This window comes from Petaurus breviceps, unplaced genomic scaffold (assembly GCF_028583685.1).
Source record: "Petaurus breviceps papuanus isolate PSGF00001 unplaced genomic scaffold, PetGlider_PUasm1.0 177, whole genome shotgun sequence".
In the NCBI taxonomy this organism is placed as follows: domain Eukaryota; kingdom Metazoa; phylum Chordata; class Mammalia; order Diprotodontia; family Petauridae; genus Petaurus; species Petaurus breviceps.
The window spans coordinates 3301206-3328384 of record NW_027185776.1 but is presented as its reverse complement, the minus strand read 5'-3'; the positions used below and the strand labels follow the sequence as shown (position 1 = coordinate 3328384).

At 40.2% G+C, this 27179-nt stretch overlaps 1 protein-coding gene across 2 annotated transcripts in view; it reads right to left on the bottom strand.

Moving 5' to 3' along the window:
- The window catches only part of SERPINA6 (serpin family A member 6), a 45404-nt gene that overhangs the window by 3149 nt on the left and 15076 nt on the right, over window positions 1-27179 (bottom strand). Inside the window, exons 1-4 of one of the 2 annotated variants that reach the window (XM_069086005.1) lie at window positions 15509-15596; window positions 9331-9977; window positions 4681-4951; window positions 2926-3073 (exon numbers count right to left, since the gene is read on the bottom strand). In XM_069086005.1, coding sequence (XP_068942106.1) covers window positions 2926-3073; window positions 4681-4951; window positions 9331-9977; window positions 15509-15564 — 1122 coding nt within the window. In that variant the 5' untranslated portion in view covers window positions 15565-15596. Of the gene's footprint in view, window positions 1-2925; window positions 3074-4680; window positions 4952-9330; window positions 9978-15508; window positions 15597-27179 lie in introns of those variants that run through there. The other variant, XM_069086006.1, reaches the window with a different exon arrangement.

The following is a 27179-nucleotide window of genomic DNA, read 5'->3' as shown; positions in this document are numbered from 1 at the left end:
CTCTCTCTCTCTCTCTCTCTCTCTCTCTCTCTCTCTCTCTCTCTCTCACACACACACACACACACACACACACACACACACACACACACACACACACATACATTGCCTATGTGACCCTTACCATATCACTGAACTTCTAAGTGCTCTTAGCAACTCATCAACAATGTCAGTTACAGCGAAGGTGCTGATCTTTATTAGCAAATTTCCTCACTATGAATTCCTCATACCAATGAAATAACAGATCAAGGATCTTATCTATCTATAAGGATCTTAAACCTTATTTAATTTTTAACTGTTTTTTTACTTTCTGTAAATGCTTCTTTTATCTGGCCTCCTGATTTTCTTCCTTATACTCCCCGCCCCCCACACACACACCTTCCTGGTTTTACTGTGAGAGAGAGGGACACAGGTATGGGAATTAGGTACCTTCTTTCTGGGCATTCTGTGAACTGATCAAATTAAAGTGACTCCACGGAGCAGATCAGTCTGCAATATTTTGAGGAAAACTCTGACGGTCCAGCTCTAGACTCTATGAGTCAAGTTCATTCATGATGACTTTGGTGGCCTCTGTTCAGATCTGGACCTCAGCCCTGGCTGCTTAATTTAATGTCCCTGACAGGTCCAAGTGGGCCTTTTCCAAGTCACATTTTGCAGATGCTATGTACAACATATTTAGGACATTACTTCTTTTGCTAGTAGTTAAACAGAGGAATAAGGATTCACCATACCAGAGCTGCAGCTCATGCAATATTTAGTGGACTGGCATTCTCAGCATACAAAGCAATCATACCAGGCTTCAGCACCTGGAGTCTGGGAATTGATTGGGTGGCCAGAATCCCTAGGTTGGAACATGTGATGGATTCTCAATGGCTGGCTTGAAATACACCAAAAAGGAGGAGGTGAAGGTGGAGGACACATAGCCAGGGTGGCTACAGCCAGGGTAAGGCTGTGGGAAGGACAGTGGCAACCCAGGCTACCCTTTACACAGAAGCAGGTGGGCAGCCTAGGAAAAGAAATTCTTCACTGGTTTCTTTGGCTATGATATTTATCCACCAGAAGACGTCTCTTAGGATATCTTGTGGGGTTTCTTCTTTCTACTTATTCTGTTCCTGAATGTTAACCACTTTTGTTCTGTAATATTTTTTAACTGTATCTTCACTTTGCTCATTTTAGAAAGTTATGGTTGGTTTTTACTTTCTTGTCTGTGTTGTGTGTGTGTGTGTGTGTGTTAGCTCTTCCTTTCTTATTACTGTTTCTACTTGTCATTTATTGTGAGGAGTGGGAGGAGCCTGGCCCCTTTTAATCCTCTCATTCTGACATCTTGGATCATATTTCTCTCTATATTTGTATGCCAAGAGAGGTTAAGTGACTTACCAAGCTCAGAAGATAGGGAATATTCAGAAGAATTTGTATGGAAAGAGAAGGTACACAAAGGGTCTCTCAGTACTATCTATCATAGTGACAGTGCCTAGCACAGAGTAGATGCTTAATAAATATTTGTTAACTGACTAGCTGACTGACTGCTCTCTGACCTCAGTGAATAAATTATATGTGACATCTATGGCCAGGTGGTGTATTAATGTGGCCAGGTAATCTCCCTCTCTGAAACTGCCTAGGACAGGGATTGACAAACAGTAACTGTTTTTGTGTGGCCTGAGAGCTAAGAATGGTTTTTACATTTTTAAACTCAATAAAAATTTGGTTTTTGTTTTGTTTTTTTTACCAATGCAAAAACCATTTTTAGCTCACAAACAGGTAGTGACCTGGATTTGGCCACAGAGTTGTCATTTATTAACCCCTGGACTATGGACCTAAGTGATTCTCTAAGCTACATTCCTGGAGGCAGTGTGAATAAAAGGAACTATCATATATGGATAGGTTCTTTGAAACTTCCCTTCACATCAAGCCAGTGATGACAGAATGTTCGCAGATGTTTTTCAGGGTCCAGACTAAGACTTTCCCCTGGTGGCTGGAAATGTGAGCTTACCCTCTACATTATAATTCCTTTTGGCTACCACGTTGTGGTTCTCTCTGTCCTGGTGCTCCCATAATTTGAACCCAGGCCCTCCAAAGGTAAACAGAGTTCCAGTTAAACTAGTCTTTTTTTTTTTTTAAAGCAATCAGGGTTAAGTAACTTGCTCAAGGTTACACGGCCAGTTATTTCTGGGTGTGGTGCTGAGTATCTGAGCCCAGATTTGATCCAGGTCATCCCGACACCGGAGCCGGTGCTCTTACTCGCTGAGCCACCTGGCCGCCCCTGAGCAATTGGGGTTAAGTAACTTGCTCAAGGTTACACGGCCAGGTGTTTCTGGGTGGGTGCTAAGTGTCTGAGCCCGGATTCGATCTCCAGGTCTTCTCAACACTGGAGCCGGTACTCTTACTCGCTGTGCTACCTGGCTGCCCCTCAAACTAGTCTTTTCTCTGTTCCTCACTCATGATACCCATTTCCCATGTCCATACCTTTGCATTGGCCAACTCCAATGGCCTGGAATGTTCTTCCTCATTTCCATCTCATTAATTCCCAATTGCTAGGCTCCCTTCCTACATTGTTTTGTATGTAACTACTTTGTACATAGTTTTATTTATTAACTATATCTTTATGTTTTCTATATTTTACATATATTATTGTCTCTCCCATTAAAACGTAAGCTCTTTGAGAGTTGGAATTGCTTCAGAAGGAAGGGATTGCTTTATTCTTTGTATATGTATCCCCAGCATCTAGCACAGAGCCTAGCACATTTTAATAAGCACTTGCTGACTGACTGATTGATTGACTAGTTAGCAATGGAAGCAAGATTAGAAAGGAAGCCTCCTACTTCCTTTAGTAATTAGTAATGAAGTATATCCCTGAAACATGCATTTTGTCATTAACAATGTACCTGAAACATGAGTTTTGGCAAGGAAGAGTTGATTTGAGTTACTTACTTCAGATAGTTTGACTGAAGCTTCTTTAGTAATGCCAGAAAGATTGGCTTGACTGGTGAATATGTCCATCAACCCCATTTCCTTTAGGACATCTTCAAGATCATAGGACTCAGAAATATATAACTTTGGGATATATAAATCCACATAGCTGTTCAGGGGGAAATAGAAAACGATGAAAAGTGTTGGGAAGGCTAGAGAGAAGGCCCTGGCCATCTTCTCCTCCTAATTCTGTATCTTCCCCAAACTCTTGCTTTCTTTGGCTTCCCAGTTAGCCCTGGTTACTTCAGGGTGTAGACGTAGCTGCAGAACATCTCAGTCCCCTTCATGATACCAACCCTGCCTCCACTGGTCATGTGTTTCCCTGCAGACAATATAATATAGAGGAGACCAACTGTACATTGCAGTAGAAGAAATATCCCCAAATTTAGAGCAAGATGGATGCTTGGACTAGGTTATCTCTAAGGTCAATGCAACAAGCATGTATTAAAAGCATATTCATAAGAATTAAACTGTGTTTAGTTCTGAGCATCCTACTTTAGGAAAGATATTGATAAGCTGAAGTGTGTCCAGAGAAGGGTGGTTAGAATGGGAAGTGAACTAAAGAAGTTTTAGATTAGAGAAAAGATGGGGGGGCAGTGTTATGATAACAGATTTGTTATCGTAATTGAAGGACTGCTGTCTTGTGGAAAAAGAGCTAAGACTTGTTATGCTTGGTCTCTCAGAGCAGAGTTAGGACCTTGGCATGTACACTACAATGAGGCAGATTTCAAAAAAAGGGAATGGGAATATCTCTAGGCATTGAGGTGGAGGGGGGAGGGCACATTACAATAGAGAGGGAAATATTCAGTTAAGATGACTTACAAAGTCTTTTCCACCTCTGACAATCTCTGTAACTCTTCTATCATTTAACACAGAGAAAATATATTTGTATAATCAGAGCTCTAGAGATGAAAGGGACCTCAGAGTCTCTCTAGTCTAGTCCTCTCATTTCCTCATAGTCAATCTTTATAGTCAAGTCCTTGAATAAGGACATAAATAACTCGATTAAATGGCCCATCCAAGATCACAAAGGTTTTGTTTGAGCGCCTAGAAACCTTCAAGCAATGGGCTAAGTTTTACTAACTTGACTCAAGAAAGGAATAAGTGAGCCCTGCTTTAAGAAAATCCTACATTCCCAAATCTTAGCTTATAAAAATAGATAAAATGCAAGTAATTTGTTATTTTACTAAAAGGTTCGTTGTAGGATTTGTTTACATTTGGGATTCTTGAGATGCTTAAGTATTGGTTTACAGATCTTTAATTATTTGGGGGAGAATATATCAGAAAGAAAAACATATCAGAAGTGTGAAACATCACTACCCAGGGATATTGAATCAGAAAGTATTATTATCATTAATAATAACAATATCAGCAACAAACAATTGCTAGTATTTATGTGGCTGTTACAAAGTCCATTCACTTTCATTTGAGCCTAACAATCATCCTGTTTTATGTGCAAATGTTATTTCAGTTTTAAAGATGGTAAAGAAGTTTGCCTAGGAAGCAATGAAATCAGTGACTGATCTTCTGGGAGCTTAACATTCTAGTATTCTTTTTCACTATGTTATAAGGAAGTTGCAGGATAACAGCTTAAGTCTATGACAAAATTGAATTCAATGCACAGACTTTCAGTTTCTATGCTTCTCTTTGGACCCAGGCGATGGCAGAAGTCAAGGCCCCTCTGGAGGAGACCACCAGTCTGGCCAATGGGATTACCTGTCCTGGCGGAGGTGTGACCATCTGTTCAGTGTGTCTCGGCTCAGGGAAGCCACCACCTGGTCCATCTTCCCCTCATCTGGCAGAATGAAGAAGGCTGTGGCGTTTCCTGAGTACTCCAGCTGCACCACTGTGCAGGACAGCTCCTTATCAAATAAGTGATTATTGGCCCTCGACTGGAACATCATTGACACGTCCATGCTGACGTTCTCACTCGTGTAAAACTTTTGCATTTTGGTCAGACTGGGGTCAAAAGGTTTTGCCCATCTTCCTGAGGAAGTGGAAGAGGGAGAGTAAGAGTGAGCAGGAAAAAGGTGGGGGGAACAGGAAAAGAGAGAAAGAAAAAGGAGATCCATGTAAGGAATTTAAAAGGAAAAATAAGGGAGAGTAGTAAAAAGGAGAGAAATAAAAAAGGAAGGAGGTTAATGAGAAGAAAATGAAAGAAAAACAGAGACAGAATAAAAGACTCTAAAACTAGTCCATCCCATTCCAAATAACTACAGAATGTATAACATATCTTGGTATCAGTCTACCAAAGCACAAAAAATACTTGTATAACTTCAGTTACAAAGTGCTCCTTAAAGAAATAAAGAACAATCAAAGTAGAGAATAGAATAAGTGAGAGGTGGGATAGGAGGGAGGGAAATATAGTCAGTCTTTCACAATATATCTACTATGTTATTGTTTTGCATTAGCTACACATGTACAACCTATATTCAATTGCTTATCTTCCCAGTAAGGGTGGGTGACAAGGGAGGAAGGGAATTAATCTGGAATTCAAAGTTTTAAAATCAAATGTTTAAAATATATATATATATATATATACTATTATTAATATTATTTTACATGTAATTGGGAAATAAGATATAAAGGCACTGGGGCATAGAGATCCACCATGCCCTACTGGAAAAGTCGAAAGGGATATGGGAGAAAATATGGAAGAGAGCAGATTGGAGGAGGGGATATCCTGTGGGACTGCTATTTTGGGGCGGTGGGTAGGGGAAAAATGGGGAGAAAATTTGTAACTCGAAATTTGGCGGAAATGAATGATGTAAATCAGAAGTTAATAAAGCATTTGAAAAATGAAAAAAGAAATAAAGAACAATTTAAATAACCTGAGGAATATTCAGTGTTTGTGGCTAGGCCATACCAATATAATAAAAATGACAATACAACCAAAGTTAATTTACACTTTTAGTGCTATGCCATTCAAATTATCAAAGGGATATTTTGAAGAATTCAATAAGATATAAACAAAATTCATTTGGAAAAATAAATCATCATCACTCAAACTAGCAAGAGTCTTAAGATTTCTGCCACAGGCACCCTAGAAAAGGGAACAATTTAGAAGGTGTTGTTAAGCAAGGATTATGTTTTGTATTCCCAATACTTGCCACTGGTACGTAGTAAATTCTTAATAAATATTTATTGACTGACTGACTAATGGAGCAGCTAGGTGACACAATGGCTAGAAAACTAGGCCTGGAGTCAGGAAGGCTTCAGTTCAAATCTAGCCTCACACATTTACTAGCTGTGTGCCCCTGGGCAAGTCACTTAACTTCAGTTTCTTTAACTGTAAAATGGAGATAATAATAACATTTACCTCCCATAGCTGTTATGAGATCAAATGAGATAATAATTATAAAGCACCTGGCATATAGTAAGCTCTATAATTATGATTAATTATTACCCAAATTGTTCAGGGGGTTTTGTGCACAAATCCCCAGTGAACTCATAGCATGACCTAGAACATAAGACTTCCATAGGGACATTCATTGCACAAGGAAACACTTAAAAACACAGAAAATCAGAACAGTCAGCCTCCCAGAACTGCTCTCCTGTGCAACAAAATATTCTCACCTGACTCCCTAGATTTCTCTCCTTCCCAGACAAATAGCTCTGCAATAGCAATGAGACGCGTCAACCCAAAACTGGACCAAATTCTGCTTGATTTTACTTGCTCCCTGTTAATAACCTCAGAGAGGAAGATAGGCTGGTGCCTACCTCAAGGCTATTGCCTACAGCGGCTGCCTTCCTGCCCCTATAGCTGGCTGCCTTGGTTGTCTTTGTGTAGTAATTATGTTCAGAGGGGAAGTCTTGACTCATGTTTTTACAATGTAGATCAGGGGTGGGGAACCTGCTATTTGCTTTTCATATGGTCTTTTCTATAACAAACATTTGGTGGGACAAAGAAAAGCTGGTGATATTGAGGGCAGTCAGGAAAAGTAGAATGTAAGCTGAACTCTTCAAAATGTTATTATGAAAAGCTAGCATTTATATATGTCATCTTATCTATCTATCTATCTATCTATCTATCTATCTATCTATCTATCTATCTATCTATCTATCTTACATACGTCATCTCATTTGACTCTCACAGCAAGGGTAAAGTAGGGGCTATTATTATCCCATTTACAGATGAGGAAACTGAGTCTCAGGGAGATTCAGTGACTTGCCTGGGGTCACACAGCTAGTAAATGCTGATCTCAGGTCTTTTTGATTCCGGTTCTAGCATTCTATCCACTGTACCACCATATCTCATGGATGAGAGAAGGACCAGGAAAAGCAAATATAAGGGGACTTAGCAATAAGAAGTAAGGGTAAAGAAAGTACAGACTGGGGGACTGAAGCAGGAAAGTTCTATCTTCACAGGTAGTCCTGGAGCCAGCCATGAGCGTCAAATCCCAGAGGGGAGGATTGCTAGCTTGGAGAATGAGGACCCTGTGCTCTTGTTAGTGTCCCCAAACCCAATCTGCCAATCACTCCCTCCGTACTCAGAGATGGAGAGACAGTGGGGCTGTTAACAGAAGGGCTGACTTCCCATTATTAGTCAGTTACACACCAGTGTAACTCCATCTGTACATTACATTTTTCCATAGTCACCAGCTGAGCCAAAATCTAGCACTGAATCATAGAATGTTAGAACTAGAAGGACTATTGTAATGTTAGAGCTTGGAAGGTCTACAGGGAATATCTAACACAATGAACCCATTTTTAGCAATTGAAACCCAGACCAAGGAAGAAGCTTATCCAAGCCATTTTTTGGCAGATCTCAGACTATAACCCAGATGACCGGACTCAACAACTCAATAAGTTTAAATTCAGCCCAGAGAACTGGGCTCCATGATGGGAAAGATACAGACTTCATGTAATGTAGGATGTACAGACATTTATGCCCTGTGTAGCTCACAGCCTTCTAGGGAATGACAGACAGACAGATAGATAGATATAGAGATGGCCAAAATACTAAATAGAATTCGATAAATTTTTGAGCTGGAAGGGACTTTAAAGATTCTTCAGACCAGCCTTCTCAATTTACATATTAAAAAATTTGAAGTCTAGAGAGAACTAGTGACTTGCCCAACAACATCACAGAGGTAGAAATAGAGCTGAGATTTGACCTCAGGTCCTCTGACTCCAAATCCATTGCTCTTTCTACTATATTATATTATTGAGAGAACAGCTGGTGGTACAGTGGATAGAGTGCAGGGCCTGAAGTCAAGCAAATTCATCTTTCTGAGTTCAAATCTGGCCTCAGATACTTACTAGCTGTGTGATCCTGGATATGTCACTTAATCCTGTTTACCTTAGTTTCTTTAACTGTAAAATGACTTGGAGAGAAGGAAATGGCAAACCACTCCAATATCTTCACCAAGAAAACTCCAAATGGGGTCACCGAGTCTGAAATGACTGAACAACATCAAAATGACTGAAATACAAAATAAGGGGTTTTTTGAAGTCCAAGAGGGGAAAAGCATAATTGGGAAGGGCTTTGTGGGAAAAGTGATATTTGAATTGGAGTTAAAAGGACTGGCAGTAAAATTTGGAAAGAATTATATGAGATGATGTATGACGAAATTAATAGAATTGTATGCATACTTATTATGACTATGCCCCTCCCACCTCTCTTCCTCCAAAAAAGAGAGTAAAAAAGGGAAAGGAGGGGAGAGAAAGAACAGTTGTGAAGTCAGCTGTGAGATATGGAAAGGGCATTCATTGGATTTGGTTTAGAAGGTCAGATTTTAGTCCTGATTTTGCCACTTACAATCTGTATGAACATAGTTGTTTGGATGTTGTCTGTACCATTAGACTGTGAGCTCCCTGAGGGCAGGCACTGTGTTTTCACCTTTCTTTATGTCCCCAGACTTGGTAGAGTCCAACACATAGTAAGCACTCATTGTTCATGGAATTTTTGATCTAAGGCAAGCCATCAACATTCCTTAGCCTCCCTCCTCATCTGCAAAATGCATATAGGAGTAATACTTGCACTATTTACAACTCAAGAGTTATTCTGAGGATGAAACAAAATTACTTTGGTGCCGTGCTTTTTAGTCCTAAATCATTAATATAAATGGGAGCTATTGTTACTAAGGATAACAGTATTAAAGTAAGATTTTGTTCAGTCATTTTCAGTCATGTCCAACTCTCTGTGACCCCATTTGGAGTTTTCTTGGCAAAGATACTGGAGTAGTTTGCCATTTCTTTCTCTGGCTCATTTTACAGATGAGGAAACTAAGGCAAAACGGGTTAAGTGACTTGTCCAGCTAATAAGCATCTAAGGTTGAACTGGAACTCAGGCCTTCCTGACTCCAGGCCCGGTGCTCTGTCCACTGTACCACCTAGCTGTCCTATCAAAGTAAGATATTTTACCTTTAAAGAAAATGTAGCTGATCAAAATAAGCATGGTGTCACTATCCAGTTCCTTGAATAACTGATCAACTTTCCCCAAAGTTTTACTCTTGATCAAATCGTTGACCTGTTTCTTAGCTCTGGTTGAATTTTGAAAGTCTGTAGAAAAAACTTCTACATTATAATAGTGCTTTATTTTTTTCATGAATGTCTCCATAAGTTCTATCTGCGAGTCAAGAAACAAGACATTTCCCATGTTCATTTCCAGGCCAGTATCTGAATTGTTTAACAGATGGATGAGGTATCGAAAGCCCTGGTGGATTTCCAAATCTGATGTCTCTGTGAGGTTGAATCCCAGACTTTCCAAGAGCTGAGTGTGTGTGGCTGACCTGGCACCAAGGGACAGCATGGCCAAGGACATGGAAATACTCACTGGGGAAATGAAAACATTTCTGTCTGGGGCTCTTGATATTAAGTTCTTGTACAAGCGAAATGCAAAGTCAACATTCACTGGTGCCAACTTCCGGTGGGAAAGATTTTCTTCCTCAACAGAGGGTTCTTGGGGATGGAGGTCTTGGCTGCCAGGCTCAGGGACACAAAAACTAAGGGCCGAGAGAATGAAGAGACACTTGTACAGGATGGAAGTCATTGTCCAAGGTGACTGAATCCTGTAAAGTTAGGAAAATTTGTTAGAAGCAGTGTGAAATAGAGGAAATAGCCCTGAGTTTACAGTTAGAGCCTGGTCTAAATCTTGAAATTGTCACTTATTACCTATTTTAAATTGGGCCATATCTCTGGGCCAAAAATTGGGATTTAGATCAAGGTGTTCTCTATGGTCCCTTCTAATTCTGAATCCTATGATCCTACCCAGTATGACTTCTGAGAAAAGACATTCTAGAATCTAGATGGAAAAGTTGCAAAGAGGTTATCTGATGTAATCTCTTAACACTCCACATTCTACTTCAGTACTTTGCTGATATTCAGTCATTCCGTCCTGTCCAACTCTTTGTGAATTTCTTTCTTTTTTTTTTAAAGCAATTGGGGTTAAGTAACTTGCTCAAGGTTACACAGCCAGGTGTTTCTGGGTGGGTGCTAAGTGTCTGAGCCTGGAATCGATCCCAGGTGATCCTGATTCTGGGGCCAGTGCTCTTACTTGCTGTGCTACCTGGCCACCCCTCTTTGTGAATTTCTAAACATTTTCTGTGTCATCTGCAAGCCTTCATGTGTCTTCTGTGGCTTCCACAAAACCCCTAAAAAAAATTTCCACTTAATTTCTTTTTTTTCAGTCTTTATTAATTTGTTCATTTACTTTGAGTTTACAAGATTCAGTTTCCCAGTTCTTTGAGTTTCAAATTTTCTCTTCCTCCCTAACCTTCCCTCCTGCCCCTGGTGGCATACAATCAGGTATAGGATCTACAGATACTTTCACATTAGACATTGTTCAGGTTATAAAGATGAATTGTATTGGATGGAATGAACAGTGGGAAAGAGGAAACCAAACCAAACAGGAAAAAGCAAGAGAGCAGGTAATTTGCTTCCATCCGCATTCAAACTCTGTACGTTCTGGTTCTTTCTCTGAATGTTGACATCTCCCTCCATCATGAGACTTTTGGAGTTTACTTATAGCCCTGCATTTCTGAGAAGAGTCCGGTCTATCAAAGTTGGTTGTCACACATACATTGTATGTATAATTGTGTCACTTAATTTCTTATGTCGACTTGTGATATATTGAAATTGTGATGAGTAAAGTCATGATGTGGAAGGGATAACTGTTTGTAACAATGATCAACTGTGAAAGACATAGCTATTCTGATCAAAACAATGATCCAAAACAATTACAAAGGACTCATGATGGGAAATTCTATCTATCTCCAGAGAGAGAATTGATGAACCAAGTGCAAATTGAATTTTTTCACTTTCCTAATTTTCCTTGCCTTTTTGCAACATAGTTATTATGGAAATATGTTTTGCATAATTTCACATGTATAATCAATATCAGATTGCTTGCCTTCTCAATGTATGGGGAAGGGTGGGAGGGAGAGGATTTGGAAATAAAAAAAATTTTTAAATGAATGTTAAAAATAAATAAATTTTTAAAAAAAGAAATAAAGGCCATTTTCAGAAGGTGGTGTTTGAGCTCAGTAAGTTTACTATTGAAGGAAACCAGGAATGTCAGGAGGCAAAGGTGAAGAAGGAGATCATTCCAGGCATGAGTCTGGAATTCATTTTGTCATGTGTTTGGAAAATGGATTTGAAGCAAGGGAGAGACTTGAGGCAGAGAGAGGGCTACTACAATAGTTCAGGTGAGGGGCGGCTAGGTGGCACAGTGAATAGAGTAATGGCCCTGGAGTCAGGAGGACCTGAGTTCAAATCTGGCCTCAGATACTTGATACCTACTAGCTGTATGACCTTGGGCAAGTCACTTAACCCCAATTGCCTTGCCTTTCCCCCTCCCAAAAAAAATTAATAGTTCAGGTGAGAGGTGATAGGGTCTGAATCCCACTACTAGTTGCTGTGAGTAGAAAAAAAAAGACATATACAAAATAAATGAAGAAAAAAAAAACATTTATATAGCACTTACTATGACAAACATTGATGTAGAGTTCACTATATGCCAGGCACTATGCTAGGCATTTTAAAAACAATTTTTCTCTCACTTGAACCTCACAACAACCCTGGGAGGTAGGTGCCATTATTATCCCCATTTTACAGCTGAGGAGACTGAGTCAAATAAAGCTCAAGTAACTTGCCCAAGAGCACACAGTTAAGTGTCTGAGGCCATATTTGAATTCAGGTCTTCCTGACTCCAGGCCTAATGGCTCTATCCACTGTGCTATCCAGATGCTGGTAGAAACAGTAAGATTTGGCTATAGAATAGTTGTGTTTTGTCTATTGACAACTGACCGAGGACACTGCATATTCTCTCTCTACTAAGGAGTGCTTCTTTGAACTTTGAACTCATGTATAAATTCTGGGTTCATGCCTAAGGGATCCTGCTCATGTCAGGGAAGGATCAGTTCCCTTTTCCTTTTGTTTAGTAAGGCAACTGGGGTTAAATGACTTGCCCAGGATCACACAGCTAGTAAGCATGAAATGTCTGAGGCCAGATTTGAACTCAGGTCCTCCTGACTCTGGGGCCAGTACTTTATTCACTGTGCCACCTAGCTGTCCCTCAGGCCCCTTTTCTTAAACTTTTTGGATCTTGAATGTAAAACCATGACTCAGAAAGTCACTTAAGTGACTCCAATGTTACAGAACTAGCATGTGACAGAACCAGGATTTGACCTTAGGGTCTTTTGACTCCAAATTCAGCATACTTTCCCAATGTACCCCAAAGGTCATTTTTCATGCAATTTGATTCGTTTCTGACTGTTTTTGAGCTCCACATACCACTTCCACAATATTCGTCTCCAAATGGAGCAGAGTCTAGAAGGAGGGATAGAAATACTGTCTGGGATAGCTGTGATGCAGTGGCAGCCTCCAATTCTGTCTTGCTGGTGCCTTGATAGGGGTTAACTCTGTTCCAGTCCTTGCCAGGGGTTGAACTGGGGCTGGAAGGGTGAGACTGCATGGTTCTCCAGCTACCTCATGGACGAAGAGAATCAAAAGAGATGATGCCTCTTAACCCTTTTTTGTGTCATGATTAAGAATCTCTGGTTAAGGGGCAGCTAGGTGGCAGAGTGAATAGAGCACTGGCCCTGGAGTCAGGAGGACCCAAGTTCAAATCCAGTGTCAGGCACTTAACACTTACTAGCCATGTGACCTTGGGCAAGTCACTTAACTCCAATTGCCCTGCCTTTCCCCCTCCAAAAAAGCAAAAAAAAAAAAAAAAAGAATCTCTGGTTAAGAAAGGGAAACTGTTGTGCTTAAAGACAGTGTAGACAATGAAATAAAATCAATATTAAATAAAGATGTGCTGAATGGCATAGCATCTAAATACTAAAAAGGTAAGCTAACTGAATAACAGGATGTATAGTTAAAAAAACACTTTATAACCTGGAGCTATTATATATACATGCACATATGTATATATACATATACATATAGATATTTCAAGTCTGAAAAGGCTGTACTAAAACATGTTATATATAGAGAGAGATACACATATATGTATATGATATATATGCATGTGTATATACATGTATATATGAAAAGTTTAAAATGTGGTTAGGAATAATAATTTTGTTGTTAAATATTTACTTAATATTGATGCTGTTTCAGTATCTATGCTGTCTTCAAGCACAACAGTTTTCCTCTCTTAACCAGATTCTTAACCATGACACTAAAAAGGATTAAAAGGCATCATCTCTTTTTTTTTTTTTTGGTTTTTTGGAGGGGAGAGGGCAGGGCAATTGGGGTTAAATGACTTGCCCAAGATCACACAGCTAGTAATGTTAAGCATATGAGGCCAGATTTGAACTCAGGTCTTCCTGACTCGAGGGCCAGTGCTCTATTCCTATGCCACCTCACTGCCCCAGCATCATCTCTTTTGCTTCTCATGACAGCCCATGAGGTAGACAGAAAACCACACAATTTGACTCTTCCAGTTCCAGTTTGGACCCTGTTAAGGACCAGAGCAGAGTTATTTCCTATTAAGTCACCAACACAACAGAATTGGAGACCACCTCTGTTGTTGCATTCATATAGTATTTATATTGCACTTTAGAATTTTCAAAGTATTTTATAAATGTTATCTCAATTTATCTTCCCAACAACCCTGGCAGATAGGTGCTATTATTATCCTAATTTATAGATGAGGAAACTGAGGCAGAATTAAATGATTGGTCCAGGACTCACAGTTAGTAATGCCTGAGGCAGGATTTAAATTCAGGTTTTCCTGACTCACTGGTCCACTGTACCATCTAGCTGTGTCTAGATAGATGAGAAGCAGTGACCTTACCTCCCGGGCTTAGCTTTTAAGTTTTCTTACTCTGCATAGCAGATACTGAAGCATGTTGATTCCCTAGAAATATTATAAACGATCAGACCCATAACCCATTGGGCAATTCTTATCTGACAGCTAAGTTTGATGGCACAGAATCTAAAATTAGGAATTAAATGGAAGGCAAATAATTCCACAAAATTATAATTTTAAAATATTAATATTTTATATTTATTAATTTACTGACCGAAAAGATAAGAGAATGCATTCTCTTCCCTTCTTTGTAGATGTGGGAGGAACTATGGTTGATATGTGGGTCAATTTTACTGAATTGTTTTTCCCCCTGTAATTCTTTGTTATAAAGGATGTCTCTCTGGACAGGGAAAGAAAAGGAGATATACTTTGGGAAATGAAGATGATACCAAAACAAATGACACCATTCCTTTTTAAAATGTCTGCTGAACTGAGTTTTTGAAGAGGCATGAATGGGTTGCAATCTGCACTAGTGAGGGGAGTGCTACCTTAATGAGATCATAGATTCACTGAATTAAGTATTATTGTTACTATCAAGTTTCCTTTGTTCCCCAATTCTACAGATAATTTACTTATACAATGTTATAGTCCACTTCCATGTGAAAGTTAAATTACTGAATTGCTATCACTAGGGTGCATATTTGTGGGGTGTTTTCTTTTAAACTCACACTTAGCAGACAGAGATTGCATTGAGTCAAGCACATTCTTTCATCCCAGTCCCTCCAGCTGGCCTTTGTGAGTGAGCGGCTAGGGCTAGGTGTGTGCCCTGCCATTCTTAGATGATGTGCAGGGAACTTCTATACTAGCTATTAAAGACATAAATTAATGAGTTCAAATTTATGTCAGCACTTTAGAAAGTTACATCCTCCCGACCATCTTGTGGAGTAGTTAATGCAGATATTATCCCCATTTTGTAGAAAAGAGCCCAAGAGAGGAGACATGACTTGTCTAGGATCACACAGCTAGTATATGACAAGACTGGGACTCAAACTCAGGTCCTCTTCCCTCAAGTCCTGCTGTCTCTTGAAAAATATACAAAAGAGATCCTGGAGTTTTTGAAATCCCTCTAAGGGCTTGCTCGATGTAATCTCCTTGTCAGCTCTTCACTGGGTGCAGCTTTGGGGACCCGATTTCTAAAATCTTACTTTCTGCCCTCTGAAAAAGAAGGGTAGATTCATCCTTCCTGACCTCCTACTCCTATTAGGTGAGGAAAGCAAGGGCAAAGAAGGGTGAAAGCAGGGTTGCCTTGAGTTGAAGTTTTCTAAAAAAGTCAGAATTACTTACAGGCCAGTGAGGCAGACCTTGCTCTGTGTATCCTTGGTGTCTTCTCTCCAAGGCATACAGGGATTCCAGAAATATAGCTACCATTATGTCTTGCCTCTCTCTAATCGCCCTTAACTTTTTTGGAGCTGGTTAATATTTACTGGGGCATCTTAATACCAAAGGTCATTCCTCCTCCTCCCACCACACCTCCTATCACCCCAAGGCTACAAACATTAACCAGTGCCAAAAAGAGTCAGTTCACCATCTAGACCATGATCCCCTTACCCCCACCTTCCCCTAACATAACTCTGCTTTGAATTTTCTGGGATCTTTCCAGGCTAAAGTATCAAATGCTATGCTTAAAAGACCATGGAAGCTAGCAGGAGAGACTTGTTTGATAAATCCCCAAATATTCCATATTTAGGACATAGGACAACAACAATAATAATCAATAATATTAAGCTAACAGTTAAATAATTATTTAAGGCCAGCGGGGTGGCTCAGTGAATAGAGCTCTGGCCCTGGAGTCAGAAGGACCTGAGTTCGAATGTGGCTTCAGACACAACACAAAAACTAGCCACGTTACCTTGGGCAAGTCACTTAATCCCAATTGCCCTACCCTCCCCCTTCCAAAAAAAATAATTATTTGAGATTTGCAAAGCACTTGACAAATGTTATCTCATTTTATCTCACAACAAACCCTGGGAGGTAAGTACTATTGTTATCTCCATTTTACATATGAGAAAACTGAGACAGAGTCTAAGTGATTTGGGGAGGGTCACACAGCTAGAGTCTAAGGAAAGATTTGAACCCAGGTCTTCCTGACTCTAGGTTCAGTGCTCTATCCACTGCACCACCTAGCATAACAACTCACATTCGTAGCTTTGCATAAGTCTGTATTACTTAAATCACGCACAAGTCAAGACATCTCTCCACAATGTCATTGGTGCGCTTCCAAAGGCTATAGCACTTGAAGGTTTGCAAAGCGCTTCCCTCATAATCAGCCTACAAGTTTCTTTATTCTTGTTTTATTCCTAGAAAAAGAAACGGAGTCTCCAGGATGTCAAATGGTCTGCCTGGAGTTCACTCTTGGAAGTGTCTGAAGCGGCGTGTGAAATCAGAACTCTTGCCTCCCAATCCAGAGGACTGCCTTCTGTAACATATTTCTTTCTTTGTTCTTGATTAAGGGAGTTATTGAGTCCAGGTAGGTAAACAAGCCTTAACTAAGTGCCTACTAGAGCACTAGGCTAAGCGCTAGGAATAAAAAGAGAGGTATAAAAGAATAAAAAGGGGCATCCAGGTGGGGTAGTGAATAGAGCACCCGCCCTGAAGTCAGGAGGACCCGAGTTCAAATCCAACCTCAGAAACTTAACCCGTACAGCCGTGTGACCTTGGGCAAGTCACTTAACCTTGTTTGCTTCAATTTCCTTGAACTGGAGAAGGACATGGCAAACCACTCCACTTTGCCAAGAAAACCCCAAATGGAGTCATGAAGAGTCTGACTGACATGACTGAAAAACAACCCAACAATGGGTAAATTAAGAGTAAGAGGGAAGATACTAGCATAGAAGGGGATCAGGAAAGCCTAGAAGATGAGATTTTGGTTGGGACCTGAAGGAAGCCAGGAGGCAGAGATAAAGAAGGAGAGAATTCCAGGCATGGGGGACACTCAGTCTAACATCTTCATTCCTGTGCATTTGCCCCTACTTCCTGTTTCCCTCCTAGCAGACTGTAGTATGACTGGCCTTTCTAATGAATACTTAGGCCCTCTGAAAGTTTATGTCTCCAAAGAAATTTCATTATCACTCTATGACTTTAAAGATAGCAACAACTTATGCGATCACCATCACCATGATGCAGTGAATGTGGTACGATGAAGCCTGATGGACTCAGTCAGAAGAGACTTGTTTGGGTTCAAGTCCTGCTTCTGACTCTTGCTTGCAATGGATGGAGTACTGCACCTGGAATGAGGAAGGCCTGAGTTCAAATCTGGCCTCAGACACTTACTAGCTGTGTGATCATGGACAAGTCACTTAACCCCTTTTGCGTCAGTTTCCTCAACTGTAAAATGAGGATAATAATAGGGTTGTTGGAAGGATCAAATGAGATAATAATTGTAAAGTACTTAGCACAGTGCCTGGAACATAGTAAGGGCTATATAAATGTTAGCTATTGTTATTATTAAATACTCTGAAACTCAACTTCTCTGAGATAACTAGGTGGCACAGTCAATAATGTGCTGGACATGAAGTCAGGAAAACCTGAATTTAAATCCTGCCTGAGACACTTACTAGTTGTATGACCCTCCACAAGTCACTTAACCTCTTTCTGACTCAGTTTCCTCACTAAAATGGAGATAATAGCACCTACCTTCCAGGATTATCATGAGGATAAATTCAGATAATATTAGGAAAGTGCTTTACAAACCTAAAAATGCTATATAAATGTTAGCGACTATTATTACCATTGTTATTATTATTATTACTAAATTGGGGCTAATAATAACTCTCCAGTAAGGCAAGTATGAAGGGCAAGTATTGCTATCCTTGTTTCATAGGTCATAGGATTATGGATTTAGAGCTAAAAGGCCTATTAAGAGACCATCAGAAAAATAAAAAACCTTTTAGTGGTGAGTATCCCTGCCTTTCACACAGGAGACCGGGGTTCAATTCCCCAACAGGGAGAATTCACTTTCAGGGAGGCTAGGTGGTGCAGTGAATAGAGCACCAGCCCTGGAGTCAAGAGGACCTGAGTTCAAATGTGACCTCAGACACAACACAAAAACTAGCCGTGTGACCTTGGGCAAGTGACAACCCCCAATTGCCCTACCTTCCCCCCTCCAAAAAAAGCAGAAAAAAAAGGAGAAAGAGAGAGAGTGAGAGACCATCAGGCCAAACCTACTCCTTTCTCATGTTAAAAAAGAGTTTAAGTGACTTGCTCAAGGTCACAAAAGTAGCGAGTAACAATGCCTGGAATAGAATCCAGTTTTCCAACCCCCTACTTCTCTTCATTCCTTTCCTCCTTCTTTCCTTTTTCTTTTGTTCATATGTATGGTTCTATGTTTCCAGGTGTCCCTCCACATTCCATGTTCTACATTCCAACATTCTATTTTCTAAGCCCCATTCTGGGTCTGGAATTCTATGGTTCTGATTCCAAGTGGCCCCTCCAGCTCTAACATTCCATGTTCTATGTTGCAATGTTCTGTGTTTCAACATTCTATTTTCTAAGCCCCATTCCACATTCTATGATTCTATGATTTCAAGGCCCCTCCCAGCTCTAATACACTACATACCATGTTCCAGCATTTATTTTTTCTAAGTGCCATTCCAGGTCTGGTTTTTATGGTTCTGTAATTCCAAGGCTCCCTCCAGCTCTGATATTCTATGACCCAGCGATTTTATGACTGTGATAGAAATTGAGGCTTGATGAGTTCTATGGACTCTTAGAAATTTAAGGGCCCCACTAAACCTATGTTTGCAAGGAGGTCTGTGCTCCTCCCAGTCCGAACTGATTTTGATAACTTCTAACAGCTGATTAAGTACCACGTATGATTTCAGGCCATGCCCAACAAGCATTTACCTGCTTCCAAGTGTCTCCCTCAAAGTATTTGTTATGGTACTGCCATCCCCTCCTACCTGGTCTAAAACTCTCACCATTAATCACATAACTTGATATAGTGGAAAGAACAAAGACAGGAATCAGAGGATCTGGATTCAAATTCTACTTCTGATACTACCTCAGTGACCATGGACAAGGCATTCATCCCTCTGGGGCCTCAGATTCCTCATTTTTTAAATGAGGGTGTTAGACTTGATAAAAGCTAGCATATATATAGCATTTTAAAGTTTGCAAAATGCTTTGCATACATCATCTCATTTTATCCTCACGCCAATGCTGAGAGGCAGGTGCTATTACTATCCCCATTTTATAGATGAGGAAGTTAAGGCACATAGGCCAAATAATTTGCACAGGGTCACAGAGCTAGTAAGTGTCTAAGGCAGGATTTGAACTTAGATTTTCCTATCTCCAGGTCCCGCAAGGTCACTTTTAGTTCTATATCTATCACAGGTGTTATCTATTATAGTATTATAATATATTATATATAATTAATTATATATTACATATATCATGTATTATGTATAATATATTCTAAACTATAATATATCATGTCATATATTATACACATTGTAGTATTATATCATATATATTATAACATCTATTATTAACAGGGGTTCGTGACCTTTCTGTATCATTTATCCGAGTTGTTGTGAGGAAGACACTTTGTCACTCAGTTTTAACAAGAAGGAAATTGAAGGGCAGCTAAATGGTACAGCGGATAGCACACTGACCTTGGTATCAGGAGAACCTGAGTTCAAATGCAGCCTTGGATGCTTGCTACCTGTATGATCCTGGGCAAGGCAATTAACCCCAATTGCCTGAAAAAGAAAAGCAGAAAACTGAGGCCCAAAGAAGACACTCACTGGCTGGAACAAAATCACATAGTGAGTTAGTGACCAAGCTAGGAATGGAACTCGGTCCAGTACATTTTCCACTCCAAAGTCTCTCATCCTTTTTTGGACAGTCTTGGAGAAGTCTATGAGTTTAAGTGCATAAAATACAGAAAATTACAAAGGAAATCAATTATACTGAAATATAGTTATCAAAATATTTGTTTCAAGTTCAGACTCCAGATTAAGAACTCCTACACTGTCATGCTAATGAAATACACTGATGTATTAATAATGACTTATGAGATACACCCTGGGAAAGTGTAAGATAATTGAAGTGAAGTGAGGCAAGAGAAAAGGAAAGATAGAAAAGCCTGAAAAAGGAAATACGAAGGGCATTGGGAACAAATGCCTTACACAGAAATAAGGACCTATAGTTTGACTGGGATAGGGACCTCCCATATGTGGAAGCTACCTCTACCAATGCTGGGCAGCACTTTCTCTACAACTTATAGTCTTAGAGAATTGTCTAGAGCAGAGGTGTCAAAGAGGGCCTATGGCCCTATGATGGAGTCCACAATACTCCAGAATTGGGCCAATCCAGTTTAAAATGTAATTACATTTAAAAAATGAAAATACTGTGCAAAATAAAAATACAATAAAACATAAACTAATATTGCATTTTAAAACTAAATCGATATGCAGCCCACAGGGATCCTTATGTACAATTCAGTGGCCCCTGTTTCTATTCTGATTTGATACCATTGGCTTAGAGCACTGAGAGGATAAGTGAATTAATTGCTCAGGGTCACACAGCTAACATGTATCAGGGATGAAACTTGAAGCCAGGTTTTCCTGGCCAGCTCTCTGTCTATATGCTCTGTCATGATGATTCTCTGTACACACATAGTAGGTACCCAATAAATGTTTGATGATTTTAGACCTGGAAGGGACCATCTTGTCCAGTCTCCTCATCTTACCAAAGAAGAAAAGAAGCCCAGAGAGGGTCAGTGATTTACCTAAGGTCATAAAGGTATTGGTCAACATTACTATTGCCTTAACATATACTAGAGGTTTGATAGTCTGAAATTCAGCCTCTCCTTTTCCCCTGAATTGACCCTCCATGATCCTGCCAGGTCTCTCCTGGCATTTGTCTGCCTTGTTGTTGGCCTGTAGGCAATGTTTTCTTCAGGGGGCAGGGTCTAAGACCTTTCCCCCTGTGAAGGGATAAGGCTGTGCCATGTGAAGACAGATTCATCTATCTTTTCCAATGGAAAAAAAATTTCTGACTGAGCAAGCAAAGCACATGATTTCAGGCTCTGCTGTTTGCCCACTGATGCTGGCACTGCCTGGAAAAGCAAAAGGCCCTGGGAATAAACACTGTCTCAATCAGCATTGGGTGTTTATGTAGTGGGACTACAAACAATTCTGGCTACCTTCTCCAAAATCTTAAGAGTTGTTTGGTCGTTTCAGTCGTGTCTGACTCTTCATGACCCCATTTGGGGTTTTCTTGGCAAAGATGGTGGAGTGGCTTGCCATTTCCTTCTCCAGCTCATTTTACAGATGAAGAAACTGAGGCAAATAGGGTTAAGTGACTTGCCCAGGGTCACATTGCTAGTACACGTCAGAGGCTGTATTTGAACTCAGGAAGAAGTCTTTCTGATTCCAAGCCCACACACTGTGCCACCTACCTGCGTTCTCTGAAATCTGGGTGCAGCTAAATCCAAAGATCTTTTTTGGATTCACAGAATCATAAAGAGCATGGGAACAGGCTTTAAAGCTGAGATAATCTAGTTCACCGCCCTCATTTTACAGAGAAAGAAACTGAGACCTAAAGAGGAGAAATGACTTACCTTGGATCAGATGCTTAACCTGCAAAGCTGTGACTTGTCTTCTGCTTACAATTCCAGGGAGTTCTCTTTCCATTGTGCCACAGAATCACAGAATATCAAGACTAAGCAGGGGGGAGAGGGGTGCAGCTAGGTAGTGCAGTGAGTAGAGCACCAGCCCTGAAATCAGGAGGACCTGGCCTCAGACACTTGACACAAAAAACTAGCCATGTGACCTTGGGCAAGTCACTTAACCCCAATTGCCCTACCCTGCCCTCTCCAAAAAAAGCAAAAAAAAAAAAAAAAGACTAAGGGAGACCTTAGAATCACCAAGTAATAGAATGTTAGAGCTGGAAGGGGCCTTGGAATGATAGAGCCATAGATTGAGGACTGGGACTTAGAAAATAAGATATTGGAACGTAGAGCGTGGAACGTCAGAGAATAGAGAAGGTCTTCGTATGGCAGAACCACAGAAAGTCAGACCTAGAATAGGGCTTAGAAAATAGGATGTTGGAAGATAGAACAGGAATGTTAGAAATGGAGAAGGTCTTGGAATGAGGGAATCATAGCATGTCAGACTGGAATGGGGTTTATAAAAATAGAATATTGGAACAGAAAACATGAATATTAGAGGTGGAGGAGGTTCTAGACTTTCCAAAGAATGGGAATTCTAGTTCCTCCTGTCCCCTGTGAGGGGCCACAGCAATACCGCTGTGTATCAAAGAGCTTGGTTTCCTTCTTTGCCCGTTGTCAGTGTGAGGCCCAGTAATAGTGAGTAAAGAGAAGCTATGGTCACCATAAAGAAGAGGAGGGAGAATGTTAGGAATCATGGCATATGTCAATAAGAGGGCAAAATAAACAGAGATCACTTGAGGACTGTGTTTTGTATAACCCTGACCTGCATTGACCAGGCTGCTAAAAAGTGATTGAGGGAAGCAATGGGTGGGAAAGGAGTTGGTTTCATCAGTCATTGCTAAATAGAAGTCCTAAATATTTACTCCAATAACCCAGGAAAAGCCAGGAGGCTGTCCCTCCCTCCTTTTCTAATATCTGTGATATTTTTTTTGCCTCCTCCCCCCCCCCCCTCCACCCAAAGCCTGCTCTTGATTGTCATTTCAACCTGTTTTCACTGGTATAAAGATGGGTGCATTTGTGTGGGTCAGTAGTGGTGGCACTGGTGGTGGCAGCCTCAGAGAGGCAAATAATATAATTTCCCCAAATCTCCCAAGAGAAGGGCCCTGGGCCCTGTAATCCCTCAGGGAGGTAGTTGTGTGTTTCAGGAGAGAAAACCTTGTATTGAGAGTGAGAGGAGAGGAGGGAAGAAGCACCTTTTTTTCCTCGATTTATTTATTTGTAGTTTTCAACATTCCCTTTTATAAAGTTTTGAATTCTGAATTTCCCCCCTCCCTCTCCTTCCTCCTCTCCAAGACAGCATGCAATCTGATATGGGCTATACATGCACAACCACATTAAACGTATTTCCACATTAGTCATATTGTGAAAGAAGAATAAGAACAAAAGAGAAAAACATGAGAGAGGAAAAAAAGAGAGAAAATAGTATGCTTCGATCTTCATTCAGATTCAATAGTTCTTTCTCTGGATATGGATAGCATCTTCCACAATAAGTCTTTTGGAGCTGTCTTAGATCATTGCATTGCTGAGAAGAGCTAAGTCTGTCAAAGTTGGTCATCGCACAATGTTGCTGTCACTGTGTACAATGTTCTCCTGTATTTGCTCACTTCACTCAGTATCAGTTCATGTAAGTATTTCCAGGGTTTTCTGAAACCCTCCTGCTCATCATTTTTTACGGAACAATACTATTCCATTACGTTCATATATCACAACTTGTTCAGCCATTCCCCAACTGATGGACATCCCCTCAATTTCCAATTCTTTGCCACCATAAAAAGAGCTGCTATAAATGGAATAAGCATTTATTAAGCACCCACTATGGACCATAAGCTGAGCTAAACACTTTACAATAATTATCCCATTTGATCCTCACAAAAACCCTGGGAGGAAGGTGCTATCATTATTCTCATTGAAAACTGAGACAGACAAAGATTAAGTGACCTGCCAAGGATCACAAACCTCCTAAGTGTGATTTGAAGTCAAGTCTTCCTAACTCTATTCTCAAAGATCTTGGATCCTCTGTTGCTAACTCGCTGTGTGACTTTGGACGAGTCACTTTCTCTTTTGGAGCCTCAATTTCTCCTTCATCAGTAAAATGAGGGTTTGAAGAGGAAAATGTCTAAGGGGCTCCAAGCACTAATATTCCATGTACAATATTCTCCATATTCTTCTACCAGCTCGAGCATTCTGTGTTAGAAACCTCTATGCTCTCAGGTCCCTTTTAATTCTACTATTCTGTGATTCTAGAGTCTACCAGTGGTATAAGCTGGGAAGGGAAAGGTTATGGACATGTAATTGAATGAGATGGGCAACATTCTCTTCTCTTCAATGTGACCCTGAATGGAGGTCAGGAACAAAAACAAGGTAAGGAAATTCCAGGCCAGGGCAAGAAGGCTTTCCTAAAAGACTTATATGAACTGATGCTGAGTGAAGTGAGCAGAACCAGAAGAACACTGTACACAGTAACAGCCACAGTATGCAATGACTGACTTTGATAGACTTAGCCCTTCTCAGCAATGCAAGGACCTAAAACAATTCCAAAGGGCTCATGATGGAAAATGCCATCCACCTTCAGAGAAAAAACTGTGGAGTCTGAATGCAGAGCAAAGCAGACTGTTTTGTTTTGTTTCTTTCTCATGGTTCCTCCCATTCGTTCTAATTTTTCTGTACAACATGACTAATGTGAAAATATGTTTAATAGGAATGCATAGGTAGAGCCTATATCAGATTGCATGCTGTCTAGGAGAGAGAGAGGAAGGAGGAAGAGAATATTTAAAACTTATGGAAGTGAATGTTGAAAACTAAAAATAAATAAATTAACTTTAAAAAAAAAGGCTTTTCTAAAGCATATTTGACATATTTTGGGTCTGTTGTTTCCCTAATGACAAGCAAAAAAAAATACAAGCTACAAAAATGCCAAATTTAGATGGATTAAATTCACTTGACACGATTGCTAGTTAACTGTATGTTGTCTCCTCTGTTAGAATGTGAAACAAATCCTAAGGGCTGACACCTTGCTTTTGCCTTTCTTGGTGTCTCTAGTAATTATCACAACCCCTGATAGTGTTTCAAAATGCTTCTTGATTCGACTAATCAACTTTCACAAGTAAAGTGCCTGGCGCTTATTTTTGTGGTAGGGTTGACAATTCTACCCTGAAAATGTATGTTCCTAGCTGTAGCATCCAAAATTGTCAGAAAGAAGGCTCTGCTGAAATTCAGATTTCTAGAAATGAGAGGGGCCCAGTTCCTTAAGAACCTCAGTTCCTTTCTCATCAATAATCAGCACTTGCCTTATGTACCACCAGGATCCACAGTTTGGTTCTGACTATGGGAAGGTTATATTGCTTTCTTGTCTAATCAAGATGGAGTGTGTGTGTGTGTGTGTGTGTGTGTGTGTGCGCACACGCGTGCATGTGTGTAGTGGGGAGGAATAGGGAATACTTTCAGAATAAGTCTAAAAACCCATTGCTTTGAGACTGGGCCTTCATTCTGCAAAAATCTATTCTCGTTTTTCTCCCTGGACCATGTGCCTCCCTCATATACCTATTTGTTTTTCATATTTAAATGTTTCCCTTGGTTCCCTTAGTTCTCAGTAAAGTGGTATCTCCCTGGGAAAGAATGTTCATATAATTCAATAACTCAGTTCCACTAAGTAATCATCTAGTAAGCACCTGTTCTTCACAAAGACTTGGGGACACAAAGATGAAAAAAAGATGAAAGTCCCTGCCTTCAGAGAGATTATAGTCAACTAGGGGTTGGGGGAGAGGGGAAGGAAATGAAGTAAGCTCAACACAAATGCCACATCCTACATAATCTTTCCTGATCCCCTCTGCTGCTCTATTTTCCCTCCAAAATTATTTTGCATTTATCTTGTATGTGGGCAACTAGGTGTTGCAGTAGATAAAGCACCTGGCCTGAAGTCAGGAAACCTGAGTTCAAATCCAGCCCCAGATATTTACTAGCTGTATGACCCTGGACAAGTCACTTAACCCTATTTGCCTCTGTTTCCTCCTCTGTAAAATGGGGAAGGGAATGGCAAATCACTCCAGTATTTTTGCCAAGAAAACTCCAAATGGTGTCACAAAGAGTCGGACACGACTGAGCACAAATAATTTTGTATATATTCATTCTGCAAGTATTTCTGTGACAATAATAACCACTGCTAGGTCCAGGGAAGCTGGAGCACAGATTCTCCTCTTCCTGTGCACTGAGGCCCCTCTCAGCTTCACAGAAATGAATGTAAACTGGGTTCAGTTCTAAAAGCCTAGTTATTAAAAAGACTCAAATTCTCGTATTTTCTGGATCTTCATGACCCTAACCTCAAATCCTGGGATGTTACTTAAAACTTACATTTGCTAAGTTTTCACAAAATAGGGTAGAAAATTACTCAATGTACAATGTATATTAGGTATGGGACAGCTATCTATTTCTTCCACGCAAAAAAATGCTTACCACAAAAGACCTACAAGCATGCATCAAAAAAATTAAATAAGAAGAATTAATAACTACTTTTAACTACTATTATGCTCCCCTGGGAGTTTGATATCTAAAACACCAAGAGATAAGCAGTTTGTCAGACAGATAAATTGACATTTCATAATTCCCCTAAGCTCTGTAATGCATAAACAATTCACTGTAGGTCCATATCTCCTACAAGTTAGGTCAGGATGTGGGCTTACCCTTCTCTGCTAGTCATATTCTCCAAGAAGCCTATAATAATTAGCAAGATTCCTCCAGAAGCACAGCCAAAACTGAGTGAGGAACCAGGATCTCCCAACCTCTCAAATTCAATAGGTTGTCTTGAAGACTAGAAAATTCTGATCATCTATCTTTGGTGTCCACCTGTCACTCAACTCTTTTACCTGTGACTCCAAGAAGTATAGCAAGCACAGTGGCCACACCTCAGTAAAACTTGTCTTGACAGATGGGCTAAACCAGGTTGAGGGTAATAAAGAGGCCTCAAACCTGTTGGTAAGTTAGGGAGATATCTACCCCAAACATGTGAAGACTTCCCCTAGTGGAATGGGTGGATGAGAATAATTTGTTCAAATGATGAGGAAGGTAGCTGAAGAACTGTGCTGTGAAGTAAAATGCTGTGGAGCACTTAGAGCTTGGTCAGACATCAGAGATGCCAAGGTCATCTGTTGCATCCTGGGCCTTCACCAGTCATCTTGACTTTTGTCTTGCCACTGGACTTCAGCAGCTCTGGAAGAGAGAGTGAAGCTGATGACTTCACACAATTCTGCCTCACTTAAATCCAATTCATTCAGGAGTCTAGACATC